The sequence below is a fragment of the Mauremys mutica genome, chromosome 6 (assembly GCF_020497125.1).
Source record: "Mauremys mutica isolate MM-2020 ecotype Southern chromosome 6, ASM2049712v1, whole genome shotgun sequence".
NCBI lineage: Eukaryota > Metazoa > Chordata > Testudines > Geoemydidae > Mauremys > Mauremys mutica.
Window position 1 is genome coordinate 80,916,024 of NC_059077.1, and position 23,755 is coordinate 80,939,778.

The 23,755-nt window shown below is 37.2% G+C and overlaps 1 protein-coding gene across 1 annotated transcript in view; it reads left to right on the top strand.

Annotated features, from left to right (window-relative positions):
• SHC3 (SHC adaptor protein 3) overlaps window positions 1-23,755 on the top strand; it is a 119,208-nt gene that overhangs the window by 36,408 nt on the left and 59,045 nt on the right. The window contains exons 2-4 of the mRNA XM_045021593.1: window positions 6,851-6,974; window positions 7,306-7,351; window positions 7,947-8,400. Of these exons, the coding sequence (XP_044877528.1) occupies window positions 7,323-7,351; window positions 7,947-8,400 (483 nt within the window). The 5' untranslated portion in view covers window positions 6,851-6,974; window positions 7,306-7,322. The remainder of the gene's footprint in view (window positions 1-6,850; window positions 6,975-7,305; window positions 7,352-7,946; window positions 8,401-23,755) is intronic.

The window sequence follows — 23,755 nt, forward strand, 5'->3', positions numbered from 1 at the left end:
TTTCCCTCTTATTGTGAACCAATGTCCCTATAGGATGCCAGAGGGCTCGGTAGCATTGGAAGTGCTGTCTTTTATTTGAGAAGTGAAACTGAGGCATTGATCAATCATTTGTGGTCATTAAAAGTCCCATGAGACATTTTGCAAGAGTAGTGTGGGGATGTTTAAAAATGAACTACAAGAAAAGAACTCCAGACAGCAGATGTAGACACAATTTTCACTGAGTTAAGAGATGAAAAGGAGAAGAGAGATCAGGTGGAAAATTTTAGGAGGAGGAAGAGTCAAGAGTGGGTTTTTTAAGATAGGGATTATGCTGGTACTGGGGAGGGGAAGAAACCTGAAGTGAGAGATGTGGTGTTCGGTAATCAGTTAAAGCCATACTTGCAGATAAGAGATGGGCCCAAAGTCTTTGAAAGAGACCCTTGTTATTCAGTGAGGCAGTTCCAACTCCCTCTGCATAACAGCAAATGGGCTTCTGGGAAGCTATACTTCCAAATATAGTTCCCAATACCACATCTGCCTTTTGCAGCCAAAACTCTAACAAAAACACTCAACAGACATTTATTTAACAATTCCAAAAACGTCTATAACCAACCTACTAACTAAACTTACTACCAATGTTTTATTAACTTCTGAAGTGCCTTGCACTGTTGCTTGGACTTTCAGGTTTCCCTTGAAATATTGGTATTACTGTTGTCAGGTGCTTCCATTTGTTCTGGTGCTGTCATGTCCTGAGGCTTGGTTGTTTTGAACTGTTGTGGTTGTTGCCTAATTGAGACCTTCTCAGGCAAAGGGGCAAACTCAGTGCCCCTTATTTCTCTTCCTTCAGGAAGCTGGAGAAGGCATTGCCTATTCTTCCTCAGTACATGCCCGTCTGGATGACAATATTGTAAGACACTGGGTCAACCTCATATGAAACCACTGCTGTTTGTGACCACTGATTTCCATCTGAGATGCACACTGCATTCTGATCAAGAAGTGCTAGCTCCTGGAATTCTAAATCATGTTCGGTTTTTTTGTTTAGCTGTATCTGTCTCTTATACTTCTGCACATCCCCAGTTCTTCTGATGTCAGTTTCTATCTTTACAGTTATTCTCATTCTCAGTTTTCTGTTAAACAAAATGTCTGGAGGTGACCAACCACATTTCATTGGCGCTATCCTGTACAATGCTAAGTACAGCATAGATCAGAGTTTGACTCTGCAGCCATTTTTAGTAGCACTTAGTTATTTTAATATCACTTTTCACCAATCCATTGAACTGGGGATAATGGGGTCTTATGGTTACATGTCTAAACACAAACTTAACTGTAAACTGCTTAAAATCATGCCCACTAAACTGCATCCCATTGTCACACATTACTATGTCAGGAATATGTCTTGCAAAAACAGGTGATATGCTTGCTCACCTATTTAGCCATAGTATCTTCTAGAAAGACTATCCCAGGAAAGTAAGAATATTAGTCTAGAATGAGTACATATTTTTTTCCAAACAACATAAACAAATCTACACCCAATTTGCTCCACAGGGCCAATTTTTCCTATACCATTAACATGGGCTCTTTTGATTGACTTGGCCCGTATTTTTGGTATATGTAATAAGCCTTAATAATTTCCTCAAGGGTGCTGTTCATTTGAGGCCAGTATAAAACATCACTAGTCCTTCTTGTAGATTTTCTATCTTCAGTGGCATCTATTTATCCTCTTTAACATGTTTCGTCTTAACTTTTAGGGCTCACCATCTGGTGTCTAAACAAAATCCCATCTAAGGTTGAGAGCTCCCCCTTGAGTTGGTGAAAGGACTGAGAACATGCTGTTCCACCTACTCTGTGCTAATGGCCTTACTCCTTTTCTGAATGGTCTCATCCTGAACTGTTGCAATCACAGTCAACATTTTGTTTGAGTGGACAGTTCTGTTAAATCAAATTCATATGTTCACTGTCTAACTCTGAACATTCCTCCACTGCTCTTTTGTCAAATGTTTTACAGTGTGTGTCTGCAGCCACCAAATCTCCACCAGGTTTGCATTCAATTTGCAAATCATAAATTTGTGACTGAAAGAATATCTATATTCTCAGAGAGGTGTTTGTTAGGTCCCTTTTGGCAATGATAATAAGTGGCTTATGCATTGGCCCATTGGCTGGATCTGGCCCAGGGGATGATTCTGTCAGACTCCCATGCATGGGGCCATTCTGTACAAAAAAAATGGTGTCAGGCTGCTTGGAGGACACCATTTTGGATCACCTAAGACATGCAAGCGAATTGTTGCATGCCTTACTAAAATTGTCCTGGCATGCCACTGGGTTTTTGGTCAGAGCACTGTCCACTCTCCATAAGTTTCATTCTGGACTGAGTGAATTCCATTGGTTGGCAAATTCTAATTGCCTTGTCAAGGTTTAATTCTGGGTCTCCCCGTAGACCTCTCTGAGGTTTTGAGGATTCCAATCAAAATCCAGTCTCTTATCATTAGGCTTGCAAGGGTTAGATTTTTATTGGTAAATGTTGATTTCACCATCCACACACAAACTGATGAAAAAAATATTTTTGTAGGTAATAATTGAATTTTACAGATAAGCAAAGTAAGAAAAAAGTCTGCTTGAGGAGTTATTAGAATTTGATTTAAGGCTATTTTCTTTGAATATTTTGACATATGATGTTGATAATTTGTTTTTAACTGTTACACAGCTTTAACTTTTTTGAATCCTAATGTCTACTGTCATTAAATAATTATCTGACCCCAATTCCAAATGAAATTGGAATTCTGCCAGACTACTTATCATGCACTCAGGTAGCCCCTTCCCCCCACAAAAAATTCAAGATTGGTTATTAATCCATAAATCAGTAAGAAACTCTTCTATAGTTTCACTTTTCTTTTTACCCTCAGATTAAAAAAAAATCTCCCATATGTTTTTTTTCCACTCAAGTTTTTTTTCTTTAATTTCTGTTTACTCCCAATAGCATGTGGTGTTTAGTAATCACATTGGGACTAAGGTGCTTGAAAGAGAACCTCTTTATTCTGTGATGCAGTTTCCCAACTGCCTCTGCATTGCAGAATGTGGGCTTCTGTAGTGCACTCCCAGAGACTTCCTGCCTGGTAAGCTAAACCACTTTAAGGTACAGTTCCCAACATCTCGAGAGATTGAGGAGACAAGTAAAAGATTGGGTGATAGCAGGGGTAAGGGCGGTTAGAAGATGAGAGGGGATGGGGCCACCTGGGCAGAAAGAGGGGGTGGAGGAAAATAGTGGATCGGAATTCTTAGTCAGTAAAAGGAGAGAAGGAAGGGCATGTACTGGGGGAAAGGATAGAAGGGGAAAAGTGGAGGGAGAGGTCATGCTGGATCATATTAATTTTTTCTTTAAGAAATCAGCAAGACCCTTTGCAGAAGGGGAGGCTGGAATAATATGTGAGTAGGGCATGAAGGGAGAGTCAAACATGTGAAGAGTTGTCTGGGGTTGTAGGTGCGTGATTCCATAAAGGAGAAGTAGAATACTTTGCCTAAGAAGATGGAAGAATTAAAGGGGGAATAAGTGTAATTTTAGTGGAGAAAGTTAGTCTCCCAGTTTGTTTTTTGGGGTCAAATGAGCATATCAATATTTACTTTCAGAGTTCTTTTGATTCTATATATTGTCATCTGTCCAGAAGACCCTCTCCTTCTGTGTGGTTTTTGCACAAACATTCACTCTTTGTGAAGAGTGTTTTTTGAATATTAATTATGTTCTCACCCCAAGTGGTCCCCATGTTTATTCAGTCAGAAATATCAGGCATTCTAGATGACCTCCTGAGGTCCCTTCCAACCCTGATATTCTATTATCCTGATTTTTATACACACACAAATTAAATTATTCATTGCTGTTTGTTTATCGGACAGAGATGATCTGTGCCTGCCGATGGGCAGGAGCAGGGGAGCAGAGGGAGGGCAGCTGGCTTCAGCAGTGTTACTGAGCATGCTCAGTACAAGCCAAGCAGCAAATTTAGGGCCCATGCTCCTCCATGTGTCGCCACTGATATCAGGTATGATTCACATCAGAGAGTAGCTCACTGTCACAAAAGTGAGTTGGAGCACATCCCTGGAGAGTTCTGGAAACTAGGAGGGCAATTTAGAAATGGATTCAAAGGTGAATAAGAAACCAGTTAACATGTCAGAGTATGCAGACATACCAAGTGTCATGCATCTTGTGTGACACTCACTTATACATTGAACATCACCATTCAGTTGTGCTGTGAGTATGCAGAAGAGCCAGGACTGTAATTTATCCTGGTTGAAGCAAGGGGACACTGTGGTGCCCGAAGAGCAGGCAGCCAGATGTATCTTTCTTGTCTGTTCCTCACTTTTTCTGCCGGTTCTCAACCAGGTGGAGCCTTGCCAGTGCCCCAGCATGGGAGGTGATGAGTTACTCGGGGGAAAGGAGGGACAAGGGTTATTAAGAGGAAGGAAGGTGGGGCAGGAGCTACTGCCACTGGTGGGAGCTAAGTGAGGAGCAGAAGCCATTGTGTGGAGCAGAGGTAAATGGGAATAGCAGGGGAGACAGAAGAGGGATAGTAACTAATAGAGAGGACCTGAGCTAAAGGGCCTAATGCCATCCCTTAGCAGCCACTTCCCCACCCCCAGGTTCCCTTCTGCCCAACATCTGCACCCCCTCACTCTCCTTAGGTTACCCCGAGCTTCCCCCAGGCTGCTTCTGGTTCCCGCCAAGTCCTTGCCTCCTCCTTTTGAGGGGTGCAAGGAATAAGGTCCTGCCACCCACTGTCAAGGAGCCCTGTAAGGGAAATGTACTCTCAATCCAACACCTTTCACTGGCACTAAAGCCACACAAAACTGATGTTTGTGGGCATATGTAAATTATCACACCTGGCACTCCATAAAATGTGGCAGGTTATGAAGATGAGGGTAACAGATTACTGCTTCCTGGAGAGAGAATAGTTTAAATCAGTTAAACCATTAAACAATTATTAAGGCTTTAGTCTCATTTACAATAAGATTCCATTACACTGCTTTGTAAAGTGGTCTTACCTTAATTTTAATTGTAATTTATGCTCACTTGAAGGCCTCTTTATAGCATGGCCAGGGCAGTATACAGGCACCTTAGTGTAAATGAGAATCAGACCATCCTTCAGGAGTGACTTTTGATGACTATTCACCTGAACTGGATTTGAACCAATTGTGTGGTTGAAAGATTTATACAATTATCAGTCCCAGGAGCTATGTGGGGCCAGATTTTCAAGTGCTCACTACTTACAATTGAGGCCAGATTTTCAAAAGGGCTCAGCTCCCATTCAACACTGAAATAAGGGCCAGACTATTAAGTATTCAGCACTCAGCAGCTCTCAGTGCAGCACTCAGGACCAGATTTTCAAAAGAGCTAGGTTTTCATTAGTTGCTTTGGTAGCATTTCCAAACCCTCTAGGTCAGTTTCAGAAAAGGATCTGCAGTCAGTGCATTAAAAGTCCATAAGCTCTCACTCTCTACCCTTTCCTCTGCCTCTCTCTCACTGGACTACAGATGACACTATTTTAAAATACCCAGTTTGCCAAAGGGTTAAATATTTAGCTCCATCTTTTTTCAAAAGGCTAATACGAACCAGAGGATCTCTGAAGGCAAACCTGTAAAATTGGAATCTGACAATGTACATTTGTAGCAATCAAAAAATCAAACAAAATGTGCACATTCATGTTGCTGTTCTTGATGTAAAAGAAACAGCTGAATGAATGTCTTGGGATGAAATACATGTTCAAGAAAACAGTTTTGCTAACACCCCCTTCCTAATAAAAATCCTTTACATTTAGTTGTGAAATATCTTTACTGCAAAACAATTGTGTTAGTCATCTTTAGATCATTGTAAGCAGGCTTTTTTTCTCAGGTTGTTGTATGAAAGATCCCGCCTGTGTTTGAAATGGAATCTTCCACTATTTAGCAAGCCTTTGTTGAATGAGTCATCCAAGCTGTTTCTTATTGGCTGGGATGGTTAGCACCCAAGGGATTGCCTGGCAGAGGCTGCAAGGCCTTGCTTCATTCACAGAAATGTTGGTATGCTAGCCAGTCCTTTCATTCACATACACAGAATTTCATTCACATTTTGCAGGGTTTTTTTTTATCTGCTTCTAATGAAGAGAGCCATTTGGAAATGACAGGGTTTTCTGTGCATTAGAGAACAGTAGAAATAATCTATGATGTGTATATTTGCTGTTGCTATGCTAGCAGGATGGAGAGAAAAATGAATGCTGTGTGGATACTGTAGCAGGTTTGCAGTGTGGTGATGAAAGGCTATTCCGCAGATCACTAGAAATCTGTTTTTACACTGAATAGGACATTTCCATTATTCATCACTGCTGGGATAAGAGGTGCTGACTTAACTTAATGTGTCATAAATTATGCTAATTAAATACCTGTATTTAAAGCTGTTTTAGTGTATTTGTACTTCATGTACTGCAGCCTTATTCCTGGGGGAAGGAAGGGAATCCCTCAAGATAATTCCTTCAAAAATATGCTGTAGCTATACTGATTCTTTTAAGAGCACTTGAACCGTTAAACTTCTTTTGTCTGAATTTGCTTTCTTACAGTGCAGTATAATGTCCAAAATCCATAATTTGCAAAGCAGACAACTGACAAAAAAGAGCCATATGGTTTATAATCTGCATTGTATTTTCATTATACTGTACATTTTGGATTTTTACAATAAAAGGGAAAAGAGATGCAAATTTCAGTATTTATACCTATTTTCTTATTCCTCCTAGGTGTTTTTGACTGGCATTTATGCTTCACAAGAGCTAGTGCATTTTATATTCTTTACTGCAGGGCATCAGTATGCTGCTATAAGGACTTTTGAATATTCCTCTGGTATTTCTTAATTTTTCAGAGCTAAGCCTGTACTGAAGATCCATTTTACAGTTTTTGCTTTAAAGTGAAGATCAGTATTGAATGAAGGCATATTTCGTAAGCCTGCTGCCGTACATCAGAATTTTTTTTTTCTTCAGACACAGGTACTTCATGTAACACTGCATTAAAAACAGAAAAAGCTTGCTCTTGAATAATATAGGGCAGAAGGATTTGTTTCTGTATAAAAACTGTGATGTAACAGTTTTTGTGAGAAACGGCATTGGCACAAAGGTATTTGTTAAGGCTGTTAGGCTGCTTTTGTGAAAGAAAATGAGTATATTCTTTAGTGTAGTATGTCCACCCAATTTTTTTAATGCTGTTGTATGTCAGGAGTTTCTGAAAGCCTTCAAGATATCTGAATTCCATTTTGTTTGTATATGTTGAAGCATTGTTATAATATCTGATACCTAACTGTGACCTTTTTTTTTTTAACAGATTGACGAATATGTGATATGGAAGAACGTTTTAACAGAAGAATAGAGTGGAGTATTTTTTTTAAGTTAATACCGATATTTAGAGGTATTTGTGTTTGGTAACGAAAAGAGGAAAAAATAAAGATTGGAAGGAAATATCTGTTTGAGAAGACAGGAAAAGGAAATTTGAGAATTGATTGGTGCTAGTGTGCTGTAAGTGGGTGGATTTTTTTTTTTTTTTTTTTTGCTACAGGAAGTGATTTGCAGTGTTCACTGAGCCTTTTGTTGAAAAGGGTCCTTCTCATTTGTGTGAGTCATGCTTTTGCTGTGAGCGACTTGGCAGCTCTAAGCAGGACTGGGATCTCAGTCATAGAAAACTGTTACTTCACCCAACCTTAACGTGGAACCATAAATTTATTTAAAATTTTTTTTGCACTTCCTTATACTCTTTATTCTTTTTAAGCCAAAATTTACTCTCTGTCCTCATTATTATGAATCGCCTGCTATGTTAGCACAGGCATCTCCTGCATTGGCATCAGATTTGCCAGAACATATGCAGGAAACCAGATAGAAGGGCATGCTTCAGCGTACCAAGTATAACCGCTTCAGGAATGATTCAGTGACATCAGTTGATGATCTTATTCACAATTTGTCCATGAACAGCAAAGTCTCAGCAGTTGCTACGACCTCAACAGCACCTTCATACCTGGTCTCGCCTGAAGTTCTCCGCAAAGACCACGAAGATGGACCCACCACCTTTTGTACCCTCATCCATAAGGTGTCCCACTTGAAACTCTCCAACACAGGCAGCCTTTTGGGTATCAAAAATCTCTCCTCTGCAGTGAAGGAGCTTGCTGTCTCCAAATTGCAGGGAAGCTCGAGTGCTTCTAGCTCAGCAGCAGGGGCTTCAGAAAACACATGTAACCTTGTCTCTGCCACTCCGTGTTCTCAGCAGGACATGAGCAAGATGAGTACAGGAAAAAAAACACGGTCAGAGGAAATGCACCTGGGAGGTGAAGACTGGAATCAAAGTAGCAGCTTTGTCAATAAACCCTCCCGAGGGTGGCTGCACTCGAATGAGAAGATCCTGGGACCTGGTGTGACGTACATTGTGAAGGTTGGTCTGCTTTCCTTCCATTCTCTTCTTTTAATCAATGAAAATTTCTCGGCAGGTTTTGATGACAGACTAGTGAAGCTGAAAGGATCTCTATTTGTATGTTCTTTTTTCTGTGGAATGCATGGAATGTAAATGTAGAAAGGCAGGATTAGAAAGCAGTGTTAATTTGTTATATTAGAGAAGAGGAAACAGGCACATTGGCTCTATCTGTTAGCACGTTTTACAGCTATGTAGAAATTTTTTTCTCAAGATAAAAAGCTGATTTTCTTACATTCAGTGTTTTTCTTAATTCAGGTTTTTGGTTTTATCTGGTATATTGTGTATGTCTCTGATACACATTTTCAATATGTCTGGTGCAATCTGTAATACAGGAGGAAGGAGAAACACCTTTGCGTGAGACCTGTTTATCATGCACTATATTTCAAACTACAAATTACTTCAAAGAAAAGTGTGCATTTTTGAGTGAAGTTGTATTTACAATCTCATGGTGAGAAAACCACAGATTACCGTTTTTGTCTCATTCCATAAATAAGAATATTTATCTCAGTAGTGCAGGCAAAATGCAGACTCGTTTTACATAACAAGGATTTGGCTACCCTAAACGTTATTTCTCTTTTCAGTTTATGCTTTGTGTCCAGAGCAGTGAACCATAAATGTCTAGGCTGATACTGTTGTATTTTTGAAAGCATTTAAAATGTAGAGTAAAAAGGATGGTACCTTTGGTAAGAAGGGGGTGCATGCAGCATCTCTGTCATGGAAGATTCCAGTTGATGTTTTCAAACATAGCATATAGTAGGTATAAAAATAATTATACTGTTCAAAATTCCCTCTTAAATCACAAATTCTTACATATGTAACAGCTCTGATGCTTAAGAGTTAAATTACTATGCAACAGTATTAAGCAGAATGTAGATCTATTTTTATCTCAGTTTATTCAGCATGTAAAAAAATTACAGCATAAAGTTTAATCCACAATGTTTTAAATGAGTTAAAGCTACATTGAATTTAGAATAATGTGAGGTAAGCAATGTTAAATAAAACAGAGCACTTTTTTAACAATTGGAGTTTTGAGAAGTAGCTTTTTGATTGATGATAGGTTTAACAAGAGGTACAGTTCAAAACCCTTTTTAAAAAGTACTGTAATTCTTTGTCAGTCTCAAACTTACCATGCAACATAACGGAAAATGAATTAGTATCACCTTTCTGAATGCACAGTGCTTTTCTGGTACTCTGCAAGAAGTCTCTTGGTAAAATTGACACCTGGATGTTGGATGTTAAAGTAGCGGGTCTCTGTTGTTCTCTTGTATGACAATATTCTGGTTAACAAAAGGTCATATACTGTCCTCATCTTAGCTCATGAAACTTAATCCATTTGTTTTCTGCTTAAGATATCATCAGAAACATGCAGTTACTGGCTTTTGGAATTCACTATTACAAGTACAATCAAAAGTAATAATTATGAAGCAGAACAAATACAACTTATTTTCTTGAGCTAATATGTAGATTGATTGACCACAAGCATGCTAGAAGAAACTGAAAAGTTTGAGTTTGATTGAAAAGAGATGAAAGAAATTATTTTTTTAAATAAAAGTGAATTCTCAAAAACTAACCAATATTTAATGTTGGAACAATGCAAAGATTTCTCTCTATGCAGCTAGGGTCACATGCTTTAACCAGTATGTTGGGATATTTTCAAAAGATAGCTTTAGCATTAAGCAGCCTATATATCAGTTGTGTTTTATATGTAATCAAAATGTATAACGTTATGATGTTTAGCATTTCTATTAAAAATAGGATGATGAGATCTTAAACTTTTTGCTGTCTGGAATACTCACTCATAGATAAAAATGTATTGTAAATGTCAAAAGAAAGTTTAAAAATAGTATAAAAAACAAAGGATAATGTGTGAATGAAATTAAAACCCATCATAGTTAGTTAATAATTTGCCTGTTCATTAAGTCTCTCTGAATTTTTTTCCTCAGCAACTGCGGCATTCACATAGATAAGAACAGAAGTGCAGTTCCCACATCATTAAACACTGTTAGTTCCCAGGGCTTTTGTGCATTCAAAACATCAAATCAATACATAGATAATGTACATTGAAAGGAAACAGTCTTTGGGTACCTCATGGCTATATTGAATATCTGGGGGACTTGTACAGTGTTTAATTAGTACCATATGCCTTGCTGAGCATTCCATATGCCATTAGTTAAATGAAACAAAAATTAGATTTGCTGTTAACCAGTAAAGCTTTTATCATTGTATGTGTGTATTGGCATAGGGTTAGTATTTTTCATTAACTCACATCAGAAATGTGGAAATTATTCAAGGAGGAGGGCAAAATGTCACCAGTGGACAGTTTGATGTAAACCATGTTGGAACATCTCCAAGAACAATGAGCAATATTTCTATGTTGACTGGAACTGTATGTGTGTATTATATGCAATATAAAATATATGCCCTTTCCTCAATTTGCTTTTTTTTTAGTCCACAATTATAAACAACATATATTTGCAAAAGAGAAATGGGCAGATATTTTCCTCAGTGATGACAGTGGTCATTTTTTTTTTGCCAGGCTTTATTGCTATCCCAGTTTTTTAAGCTTGTGCACATTGTCCATTTTGAGATGGACAACGTAAATGCAATATTTAAAAATGGGTAGGATTTATATTGCACAGGATCTTTTGTTGCGGTGGAATTTTTTTGGACCTAAAACTACAGGTGCTATCTATAATCTGTTTTTCCTGTGAATTTCATGTGGATTATGGATATTTTATAGTAAAATTTCATCACAAACACAGTGAAAAGGTTGTGTAACAAATAATAGTTCAAAATATATTTGACTTTTTAGTTCATTTTCTTGACATCAGACATGTATGGAGACAAAATACTGAAGGGTTCTGGTATTCTACTTACACCACTGGTGAACAATTTGACAACTTGTGAATTAATGAAAAAAATGAAAGAGAAAATGGCTTGTAGTAATGGATGTCCTTGAAGATCTCAATGGTTTCTGTTATAGAGCCTACGTTTAATATAGAGTGATTATAAATGTTCATGTTGTTAGAAAAATAAATCCATGTAATAAAACAGTGTAAAACTGCATAATCTAACAACTAACAGCAGTTAAGTGTTTCAATGAAACTCATTTGTTTCAAATTATAGAAGTCTACTGATTATCTTAACTGTGATAATGGCATAGATGTTTTATTTATTTGTAGATTTAACTGACAACACAGTCAACAATCTTGATAGGAAGTAAATAGATGTTAGCCTTTAGATAACCTGTGGTTTAGTCTTGTAATAAGTACCGATGAGATTAAAATAGTGGCCTTCAGCAGTTTTAAAGTAAAAACAAAACAAAAAATGCTATAATATTGCAATATAATCCATTCTTATATTCAAAACATTTCATGCAGTGCACCCAAAAGTGCTTTACTAGGCATAAAATCAAACCAGTTAATGTGGATAAACCATAGAAAAAGCACTATGTAAACCTGGTCTTTAAAAAAAACCAAGCAAATATATGATCAGTCTTTCAGATCAAGGGACAAGAGTTCCAGATATAAGGGATCAGAACATGAAACCACAAACAAAATTTGAATGATAAAACATTTAAATCATATTGCAAAAATACATAAGTGCAATGCCTAATTGGCAATTATATCTAATAAATTTGGTCACCACACTCACACTGCAGTCTTGAGTGGGAGAAAATTTTTAAAACTGATATGGAAACAGGTGGATACTTTTTTGTGTAGCAATTTGAGAATGTAACCAAATTTAGGTCCCAATCCTATGCACACTATTACACACATGCTTAACTCTACTTACAGGAGTGGTCGAAGTGAAATCAACATGACTACTCTCATATGTAAACTTAAAACTATGTGTATGTGTTTAGAGGAGAGGTAATGCTTATGCGTCATCATCCATTTAGATCTTATTGGAGGATCCATGTCAGACCACAAGCAGGTTATATGAGATTTTAACAGCATTCTGCAGGCAGTTGTTGAATTTAGGAAATTGTTTCCATCTTTTGGGACTAAATCAGACCTTTAAGTACAGCTCTGAAAAGGGATTGATGTGTAAACTGAATCACTCATTTCATTTCCATGGGAGGCGTTGTACTTAAGGTCTACACTTCTAAGGAACAGTTCCCCCTCTTCTTCCCCTATGCTATAGTGGACAATAATTTGCTACTGGCCTACACCAGCAGCAGATAACAACTTCTGTACCCATTTAGTTGTTCTGGTGAGTCTTTGCCCACCTACTCTTAGGAAGCTTAGGCAGCGAGGGAAGGGGTATTCTTACTCTCCCTTACAGCCTTGCAGGGGCATATAATCAAAGTCACAATCTAGCCCTTAGTTTTATGTGTAGAGTAGTAAAATTGAAACACGACTTTTTGGTTTGGTTTCGTTTGTTGCAGCCTGCTGCATTTGGCTGATGCTAAATTTGTTTTCCTTCTTTATAACAGTATTGTGTGGGGTGGGTTTTTTTGGTCAGCTTTTCATTGCTCCTTACGTCCATCACGATGCACCTGTACTAAATTCAGAATACCTGGAACTAAGCATGTTAACTATAGATCCAGTTTTCAGTGGCAGCCTCTAAATTATCACATGCCAAATTTGGGTATTTGTGTATTCAATAGGTATTTGTACATGTAATTCAAGTAATTAGGCATACAATTCCCAAATATCCAATTTGCAAATCAAAATGTGAGGGTTGTGTGCATGTTTACAGGCCAAGTTTTAAATTTATCCTTATGATAATAACAGGGATGAAGGTGAATTTGTTACATTTAAATTCCACTATTGCCTCCCCCTAAGCTTTGAAAAATCATGAGCCAGAACTCAAAAAAAATAAAATTAAAATAAAAAAATAAAAATAATGAGATTGGCTTTAAAATCATGAAATTAAAATATATTTTGAGTTCTTTTTGTCTTTGTCTTTTTGAGTCTTTAGCGGGGTTTCTCAAACAGGGGTCGCCGCTTGTGCAGGGAAAGCCCCTAGTGGGCCAGGCTGGTGTGTTTACCTGCCCCGTCCGCAGGTCCGGCCGATCGCGGCTCCCATAGGACGGGGCAGATAAACACACCAGCCCAGCCCGCCAGGGGCTTTCCCTGCACAAGCGGTGACCCCTGTTTGAGAAACCCTGGTCTTTAGGGTTCATGTTTTCAAGTTTTTCTCAAAACCATGAGAACTAGAAACTTACGTGAGAATCTCAGCTTTTATTTAAAGAAAAATGTAATCACATGACTCCAGGTGCTGGAGCTTTACGAAAAACATCAGAAAGGTGGCAACTCTGTTTTGTTTTGTTTTCTGAATTAAAAAACTTGGGTAGGGGATAAGGCAGAATTAAAAAAGAACTACTTTGATCTCAGAGATTAATTTTTCTAATATTCTACAACCCTTTTGTGGTCAATCTGTAGCATTCAGTTTTGCTTGAATGGTAAGACTGTCTACAGTTAAGTAAACCCTGTATTTCTTGCTCAGTCCAAATTCCCATTGAGCTTATTGGTTCTGATCTAGTGTCTATGGACCTGATATACAGATTATTGAAGTCAATGGAAAAATGGCCACTGAGTATGGACAGAAATTCCGATGATAGTCCATAATGGTAATGTTGTTTTTATTCCATCAATCAGATATTATTACTCACTAGGGACCTTTGCTAGCAGCCATTTAGGTCAAAAGCATCGACTTCATTAATGCAGGATCAGGCCCCCACTGAGAACTTTTGATCTTTTCTAGATTCACAAAATGCAGTAGAAGTTTCAGCATGTTTCTTCATATTTATGATTCTTTTATCAGATGGTCTTAATATTTATTTGATTAGTGAAGTCTCATTTATATATGTTTAAAGAAAGGTCAGTATGAAATCCTGCTGATTATTTACAATATAAACTATCCAAATAAAACTAACTAACTAACTAGTTTAGGTGGCAAATCTGCACCCAGATGCCCTTTTTTTTTCCCTTTGGAAATTAGATTTTTGATTACTTTTGCTACATTCAGATAACATCACAATCACAAGAGCAATTCTGTGCAGGTTATTTAAATATCTGATACTAAAGATTAAAAGAGGCACAGTCCTCCACTTATATGGATGAACCAAGATCTTTAGGGATATGGACCTTGGGGCTTTCATGCAGTGTCCCTTACTTTCCTCAGTACTACTCAAGGATCCATGCCCTTGTCCCCTGGCAACATACCCCATTGAGGAGCCTACTTCGATTGGCAGACTACCATACCCTATTCTCACTCCACTTTAAGGCATAGAGTGGAAGCTAATGCTGAAAATGTCAGTGTTAAATCCTGCTGACATTTCCAGTGGAAACGCTACAGGTTTGCCAGAAGATGGTATAACACAGTGCTGATATCTCCCCAATGCTTCCCTTTTTTCAAAACTGACACAGCCTATCCTGTCCATGGAGAATCAACTGCATGATGCTACCAGGGAATGAATTTCAGAGGTTTGAAGGAGAGTAGGTTGGCACTGCTCCTACCTCCACCCATTCCAGCCAGATCTAGTGTAGATTCCATTCATTCTGTGGGGTTGAAGGTCTGATCTGGCCCAGTATAACCACATTGCATGTGTCATTTTGCTATGGCTTAATATCTGACTAACTATTTGGAAAGTTTGCTTTCTTTATAAGGGGCCTGAAGGAATTAGGAGTCAATGGGAGTTAGGTGCCTAACTTCATCAGTCTGCTTTAAGAATCCCAGCCAGCACTGAAATGTATATAGTGAAATCAGTGTAAAGATTTAAAGATCGCTACCTGCACAGCGAACAAGATACATTAAGATAAAGGGCAGTGAAAGACAAGGAGCAGCTCCAAAGATGATCATGTAAGAGATTATAAGAAAATCATTAAAAATCTCTTCCCCTTACATTTATACTTGCACAGAAGTTAGGGTTTTTTGTTTGTTTTTAATTTTAAATCAAATCTGGGAAATGCATTAAATTATACAAATCCAGGAAGTAAGAAAAACAAGAACAAAAAAGAAAATAAATCCTGTCTGTTCCCTGAAGGACTTCTAAATGTCGTATACTGTATAGTATGCATGCTGCATGTATCTCAATGCTGATCTGCTTTTATTACCCTTTTATTTGTTAGTACAGAATTATAGACCAAGAAATGCCTTTATTGTTTGTAAAGTGTAACATCTTCACTATCTCCGACACCATATCACCACAATGAGGTAATTGTAAAAAGCAAAACTCTTTTTGTTGACTCGCACACGAACCTGTTAAGCAGCACAGATATTGTAGTCCAAGCATTTTAAATAGATCCTTTTCTCTTCACCTCCTCAGAAACCCGAATGACTCATACTGAGGGCAGATGCCATGTTTTATACTAAAATAAGACATCAGCCATTTTAACTTAATACTATCTAAAATGTAAGCAGAAGTCAGGAGAAAAGATCAGACAATTAAACTGCATGTCTGTGAGCCTCCTTCCAAAAAAAGTTATTAAATGAAGAATTGTGTTGCAAGTACTATACAATGTAGTTGTTAAAACAGTGACAGCTTGATGTTGTGTTGAGTACCAGAACCCAGGTCTTCCAAGACTTAATTGACAGTGCTCTAGCCACTAGGCCACAGTGCTCTCTAAGTTTTCTTATGCTGCCAGCGCAGAGTAGAGTGGTTTTATTGTAAATGAGACTCAGGCCCAAAGATATTCTCATGGCAGACAAGGAAAAGCTAAATACTTCTAGTATTTGACTGAAATCTGAATTAGATTTTGGCCCAGGATAGATAACTTCTCCTAACTGTTACTTATTTTAGTTTATTTAATTCATGTTAAGATCAATTTTATTTGCACATCTCTGTGTGTGTGCGTGCATGCGCTTATGTGTACTGAAAGCACTTGATTGTTAGCATATCAGACTGATGTTGGTGTAAGAGCTGGTGACTAGTTCTAACACATCGAAAAAGACAAGAAGGCAAATTCATCCCAGCCAGGGTGGATCTGATTGAAATCAAATTGATTTAAATCATGATTTAAATCACTAGTCAGACTCAATTTAATCATGGATTTCTACATAAAATTGCATGCTTGTTGGTTGTTATAACCTTAATACATATTCTTCCCAACTAAGAGATAGATGTAGGTTTCATTTTTAGAAGGTACACACTATATATTTTTAAGTGATTTATTTTGAAAACTTTTCAGATTAGTTTTACAGCTATATCAGAAAATGAATGATCGTTGGTATTTCATTTACCGAAGGTAATTGAAGCATATACTTATGAAATCATAAGTGGGGAGGTGAACTATCTCCAATTCAACAGGTTAATCATTAATATTTGGAGGATTTTCTTGCCATGCTGTATTAGGAGGAGAACATCACCAGACAGACATTTAAATTGTTTTATTTAACTAAAACAACAACGTTATGTATTCTGAATTTTTTTCTTCAACAGCAAACATAATATTTTAACAAAACAATCATATAAATTTTTGAATTTAGTTAAACATTCAAGTTTTTTATATCATGTTTGTTTTTGTTAAAATTGTTTTTAACTAAAATAGTTAAATGAAATCTTAAAAAAACAACCCACAAAAATTAAATCGACTGTCAGCCAAGTCAACATGAGAAACTTAAAATATTGGCTTCTGCAGCTAACTCAGTTATCTTCACCTTCATTTTCCTGTTTGTTCATAATCTGAAAAAGAAAAACAAGCTTTCCTGCTTTTTCAGGTCCCAAACGATCTCTCAATTTGAAATGAATTAGTCCAAAGGAAGAAAATATTCTTTCTACACGGGCAGAAGCTACTGCTGTTAAAAGTGAGATTATCATTTCAACAGTCTCTGAATCCAAGTGCTTAAGTGACTTCCACCAGTTCACTGGTGTGACTTTCTTTAAAACATCATCAGCAAACATATATTTCTTGAATGGTGTTTTTCATTTTAAATCAAATCTGGGAAATACATTCTGGTTCATCCTTAGCTCTGAAGTTTATTATAGTTGGCATTATGGAGGGATGATTGCTGGATGTCCATGTCATAGCCAGCTCCTCTTCTTCAGCAGTTAAGGTTTGACCCTGGTACCGAGTATTGAGAATATTTGCAAGAAAATGAGCTGGAGATAGTGCTTGTCCCATTTGTTTTTTTAATGCTTGTAATTTAACTCTGTCATTGCATATTTCTCTTTTTAAGATCTCACTCAGTTCCTTCCAAATTTCAACAGCATCAACAATAAAACAGCTATTTCCCTGCATTGTGTTCAAGGCTACAGAAATAGGCTTCCAGGTACTAAGCATGTGTTCAACATTTCTCTTAAGCCCAATGTTGAGAACTTTGGCTGTGACAGTGCCGTCTATTTTTTCACGATTTTGTTCACAAACGGTCATCAGATTAGGCCAGTTCTTGATATAGTGCTCAAAACAGTCCACCACTGAGTTCCATCGCACATCTTGTGGGAGAGTTAGCTTGGTTCCTCCCACTTTTTTCAGAGCAGCTGCTGCAACGTGGTTGTTACGGAAGTATTTTGCAATTTCAACAACATTAGCCTTTATTTCTGGACCACTGAAGTCTTTGGCTAGGAGGTACATCAAATGAGCACTGCAACCGTATGTTATTAGCTTGGGACTCTCTTCTAAATATCTTCTCATCTTGGATACGTTTGCAGCATTGTCTGGGACCAAGCTGCATACTAGACATTTGAATTTTTTTTCACAGTTTTTTATAGCTTTTACTGCTACTTCTTGTAAGTATTCTGCTGTGTGTGCATTTCCTGAGGTATCAATTGTTTCTGTAAGGAAGACATTCCCTTCTTTTGTTGTCAGACAAGCACATATAACAGGATCATTGTGAACATTGCTCCACCCATCAAGACTCAGGTTAATAATTTCACCCTCTAGATCTTTTGCACACTGCTCAATTTCTCTTTCATACACTTTATCCAGCAATTTGCCTGTGACATCTGCTCTGTTGGGTGGACTGTATCCTGGTCTTAATGAAGTTTGGGTTCTCAATCATACAGAAAGGAGAGTTTGTTGCATAAACAAACCGAGCAATTTTTTCATCAATTAGTTCTTTTTGTAATCTGCTGGTTCTTATCACAAACTTATCTATGGTTTGTTTCTGGATGATAGAGATGTTTTTTTCTTTTTGCTACAGGTGATATACTGTGGTGATATACAGGTGACATACATGATGTGACTGAAACACTACCATCGGCAGATAACTCTGAAACTATAGAAAATGATGGTGATCTTGAAGGTGGATAGTCTTCAGAATCTTTTATGTTGACAAAATAAATCAATGCAATTATTTAATTATTATTACCATACTGCTCGTTTAGTATTACTCATTGCATTCACTGACAGTACTACTTTAAAGGTGAAATTGTAAAAGGAAGATCTGCCTATTTCAGCTATTTATTTTTTATCACACCTGCATCTAAAATGATAATACCATAGAGTAACAACTATATTTTTTGCTCAAACATGAGAATTCAAGAATAGTTCAGAAGGAAGACAGGCAGTCCTTAAGAAAGAAGTATGAATTAAAAAAGTTTATCAACCTGAAGATCCTGCATGTTCAGACATGTTCCTTTCATCATCTTCAATGCAGCTTCCTCCTGAGCTTCCTCATGATGTTTCAGTCAGGCAACCAGGGCTTGCATTTTTTTGTTGCACTGTTTGCATTTTGCACACATGCCTGTCTTATCCACAGGGAGAGAAACTTCATTAAAATATTCACAAACTGGGTCTCTTTTAGGGCCTGCTGCCATTATAGGTTTTCCCTGCTAGTGAGAGAATGATATGGTAGATCACAAATCAATGAATGCTACACACCGAAAGACCTCAAGACTTCTGGAATATGCTGCTCAAGCAGTTTCACTTTTTTGTTTCTACTGCTTGTCCCTCCCTTCTCACATTTATCTCCAGACTTCTTCTCCTTGTCCAAATCTGTTCCGCCCCCAACAATCTTCTCTTCACTGAGCTTTTTGAAACTTTGCACTTTTAGAGAGAGGTAAGGGATTGACTCTGTGTACACAAATTTGCAAATGGACAATAGGGTTGAGGTCTGTTATTTCTCACCTCTCTATATTAATTTATTTATTTTAAAACATTTTTGCTATTAACAAGCATGTTATCTCTGGAGAACAGTAAAACTAAGCATCTCTGATGGTATCTTCTAGACTGAGCACTGAGTCCCATTGGGTAGATAGAAAGATTAACCTAAATAATCCATCCAGAAACCCCTGGAATCCCATAAAATTGGGTCCCTAATCCATGAACTATTGGAACTCATTTACAAAACTTTTCTTAAACATTACATGAATATATTGTCTCATACTATAGAATTAGAATTTATAATCCCTATTTCATGATGAGATAGCTTTGAGCTATAATGTATCTTAATTAAAACTATCTTTAGATAGGTTTTTTCCTCAAAAATAATTTTATCAAAAAATCCGTTTTTTTAATTAAAAAAACCCAAACCATTGATTTTTATCCACCCTGATTCCATCTTACTCTAGCAGTGAATTTGGCCCAAGGTATACAGCCAAGTTGTTGTGATCTGGAACTAAACTTTTTGAGTGCCCTACATGAGTAACACATTAAAAACGTGTGCACACTAACAATTTTTGGTTTTGCCAAATGAAGAAAACTGACAAGAATTTTGCAAACCATCTGAAGTATGAATACAGGTTGGATTTACTATCTACATTTGAGCTGCATCTATGCTGGCACTGTCAGGATCCAAAATTCATGATGACCTTTGAAGCTACATTGAAAGTAAAAGTGGAAGAAGTTTTAGCACAGATAGGACTCAGGCATTTTGCCACTGTATTGTCTGATGATGTTCAGAATAACAAATTCAGATGAGAGCAAATTCCATCTTTTTGTTTTGTCTTTGTACATCACCCACCACAATAGGGTCCAGGTCCATGAATAGGGCTGCCTTGTACTGCGGCAATACTATTACTAAATAAATCTAGATATATTGTACACTATTTGTGGTTTAACATATGTCATTAGGATCTTCTATTGTAGCAAAATGTTTTGGTTGCAGAAGTTTTTGCATGTTCATATTAAAGGATTTCTGATGCGTGACACAAGCTGCTCGAACTAATCTGCTCAGTGCTTTTAAGAAAATGTATCTTGTCAGAGATGGTTGGTGGGCAACAAAATACTCTGACAACTGTGGCAGAGTAGTTCTTATTTAAGTATGCATTAATGAAGAATAAACAATACATTGCTGCTACAGTATTACATAGTGCATATTTTTACATTCACACTCATTGATAATTAGAGTGACTTGAAAATTGCATCAGAAATTTGGTACACTAGCGTTTTTTGCATGTGCAGTTTTTCCACAGGTGATATTTGTGTAGAAAAACTTGGATGCATGATGCAAAATGCAAAATAAAATAGGTAGATCTATAACTATCCAATATGTGCATGTCAAAATCTACACTAACTTTTTGCATGCAAAAGTGGGTGAAAACATTCACAAACAAAAGTTTGCACATGTAAAATTGTGAGTGCAGTTATAGAGGCAGCTAGTGAAATTGTGACCCACTGATTTTTTGTACTGCATGTGTGTTTTTGAGCTATAGTGATAGTGATTTAAATTCATATACACAAGCATAGGAAATACAAAAAGATTAGAATCGGGTTCTGAAGTGTTCACACCAAATTTATTTTGAACATATATTTATCCACACTAATAAAGATTAGAAATTTTTCAGAACTGGGAGCTGAAATTTGCTTCTCAGCAGTACTTCATCTCTAACATGAAATGAAATGAAACCTTAGTGTTGACTTAGAGGAATTGCTCTTTAGGGATGAGATGAAAATGTACTCTCCGTCCGTTAACTAACTCCATGGCCTCTCTCTTTTAAGTGGTACTGAATTATCATTATATGTGTTGGTTTTGAGATGGTGTTAGACCTTTTCACTGGGGACAAATCTAAAGCCACTAACTCATTATAAAGACCTGAGGTTGTAGTTAGAGTTGCAGAGATATATACCAGTTGGTAAAGGGTCTCTGCAGTTCTTCTTGAGGTTTACTGGATAACCCTTTTGTTCCCTGATGCCTCTGCTCGTGTGCTATGTAGTGACTTCCGTAACCAGTCTGTTCTCCACTGTCTGCATCTGCTGATACAAGAAATGAAGGACAGGATTTAAATTTCAGCAGTTAAGAGCACAGCCAGGTGTGGAAGAAATGGGTAAACAGCCTGACAACATGAGGGAAAATGTATTCAAATGTATGGTGAAAATATTCTACATCACTGCACAACAATTCTTCTGGGACCTCTTCCCCTAGTAGATGAAAAGGTTCTACTGCATAAAATCCTTTATGCCTGATTATTCATGAACCATATTACCAGACATGAAAAGTGTTATTCACTGAGCATACAAAACTGCCACTGGCATCTCCTGTTGACATTGAACTATGTGCTGTACCTACCCCTTTATTATCCAGTGCCCAGTTCTGTGAGGTGTGCTGTATTTTCAGGGAGAGTTAGTCACTCAGTACCTTGCAAGAGGTACTCACTTTCTCCAGTGCACACAGTTTTACATGAATTACCACCTACAGCGGAGAGACTGTACAAATTAGCTAAATTCCATGGAAAACCAGAGAAATTTTGAGCATGGTTTTGCATCCCTGCCCATCCTGGCTAATAGCCACTGATGGACCTATCCTCCATGAACTTATCTAGTTCTTTTTTGAACCCTGTTATAGTCTTGGTCTTCACAAAATCCCCTGGCAATGAGTTCCACAGGTTGACTGTGCATTGTGTGAAGAAATACTTCCTTTTGTTTGTTTTACCTGCTGCCTGTTAATTTCATTTGGTGATCCCTAGTTCTTGTGTTCTGAGAGGAAGTAAATAACACTTCCTTATTTACTTTCTCCACACCAGTTGTGATTTTATAGACCCCTTAGTTGTCTCTTTTCCAAACTGAAAAGTCCCAGTCTTATTAATCTGTCCTCATATGGAAGTTGTTCCATACCCCTAATCATTTTTGTTGCCCTTTTCTGTACCTTTTCCAAATCCAATATATCTTTTTTGAGATGGGACGATCAGATCTGCACACAGTATTCAAGATGTGGGCGTACCATAGATTTATATAGAGGCAATATGATATTTTCTGTTTTATCTATCCCTTTCCTAATGATTCCCAACATTCTGTTAGTTTTTTTGTCTGCCGCTGTACATTGAGTGAATGTTTTCAGAGAACTATCCACAACGACTCCAAGATCTCTTTCTTGAGTGATAAAAGCTAATTTGGACCCCCATCATTTTATATGTATCGTTGGGATTATGTTTTCCAATGTGCATTACTTTGCATTTATCAGCATTGAATTTAATCTGCCATTTTGTTGCCCAGTCACCCAGTTTTGTGAGATCCCTTTGTAACTCTTCACAGTCTGCTTTGGATTTAACTATCTTGAGTAGTTTTGTATCATCTGCAAATTTTGCCACCTCCTTGTTTACCCCTTATTCCAGATCATTTATGAATATGTTGAATAGGACTAGTCCCAGTACAGACCCCTGGGAGATACTGCTATTTACCTCTCTCCATTTTGAAAACTGACCATTTATACCTGCCCTTTGTTTCCTATCTTTTAACCAGTTACTGATCCATGAGAGGACCTGCCCTCTCTTCCCATGACAGTTTATTTGCTTACTTTGATCCTCTTTAGGGTTTTAGTAAATCTTGATATCTTCTTAATAAGTGGATATCTCACTTGTTAATACCAAGAGATAGCGTTCTCTCAAATATTAAGATACTTATGTATATGTATGTCTATTTTAGAAGGACAACAAATAGTTCTTTTACTCACAAAATTTTTCTTAATAAGCTTCTTTAAGATCCATGATATCATGTGTGTGTGTGTGTGTGAAGTCCATATATTAATTGAAGGAACTTATTGTTTATTTATGATAACTTTTTGCATTGTCATAGGAGGCTGAATCTTTTTATCATTGAAACAACTAAACACACAAGGTTTGTATGTTAGGACAAAATGGTTGTCATTCTTTGTTCAGAAGCTGATTCGGTAGATTAGCCATAAGGTAGATTTATCTAGACAAAAACATTGTATAGTCACTCAGTAGCTATTATTATTGATATTATTCTTACTGAATATTTATATTCTAGTAGAGCCCAGAGATCCAAGTCAGGATCAGAGCCCAATGGTACCTGAACAAATGCATATGAAGACAAGGTTCCGTTCAAAAGAGTTCACAGGAAATTAATTGTAAAAGCTTTTAAGCTATTTAAAGCACAGCCTCAAATAATATGCAGTGACTCACAGTCATGCAGTGAAAATTTTAAAACTGGCCCTGTTTTTTTTTTTAAAGAATTTGCACACTGAGTATTAA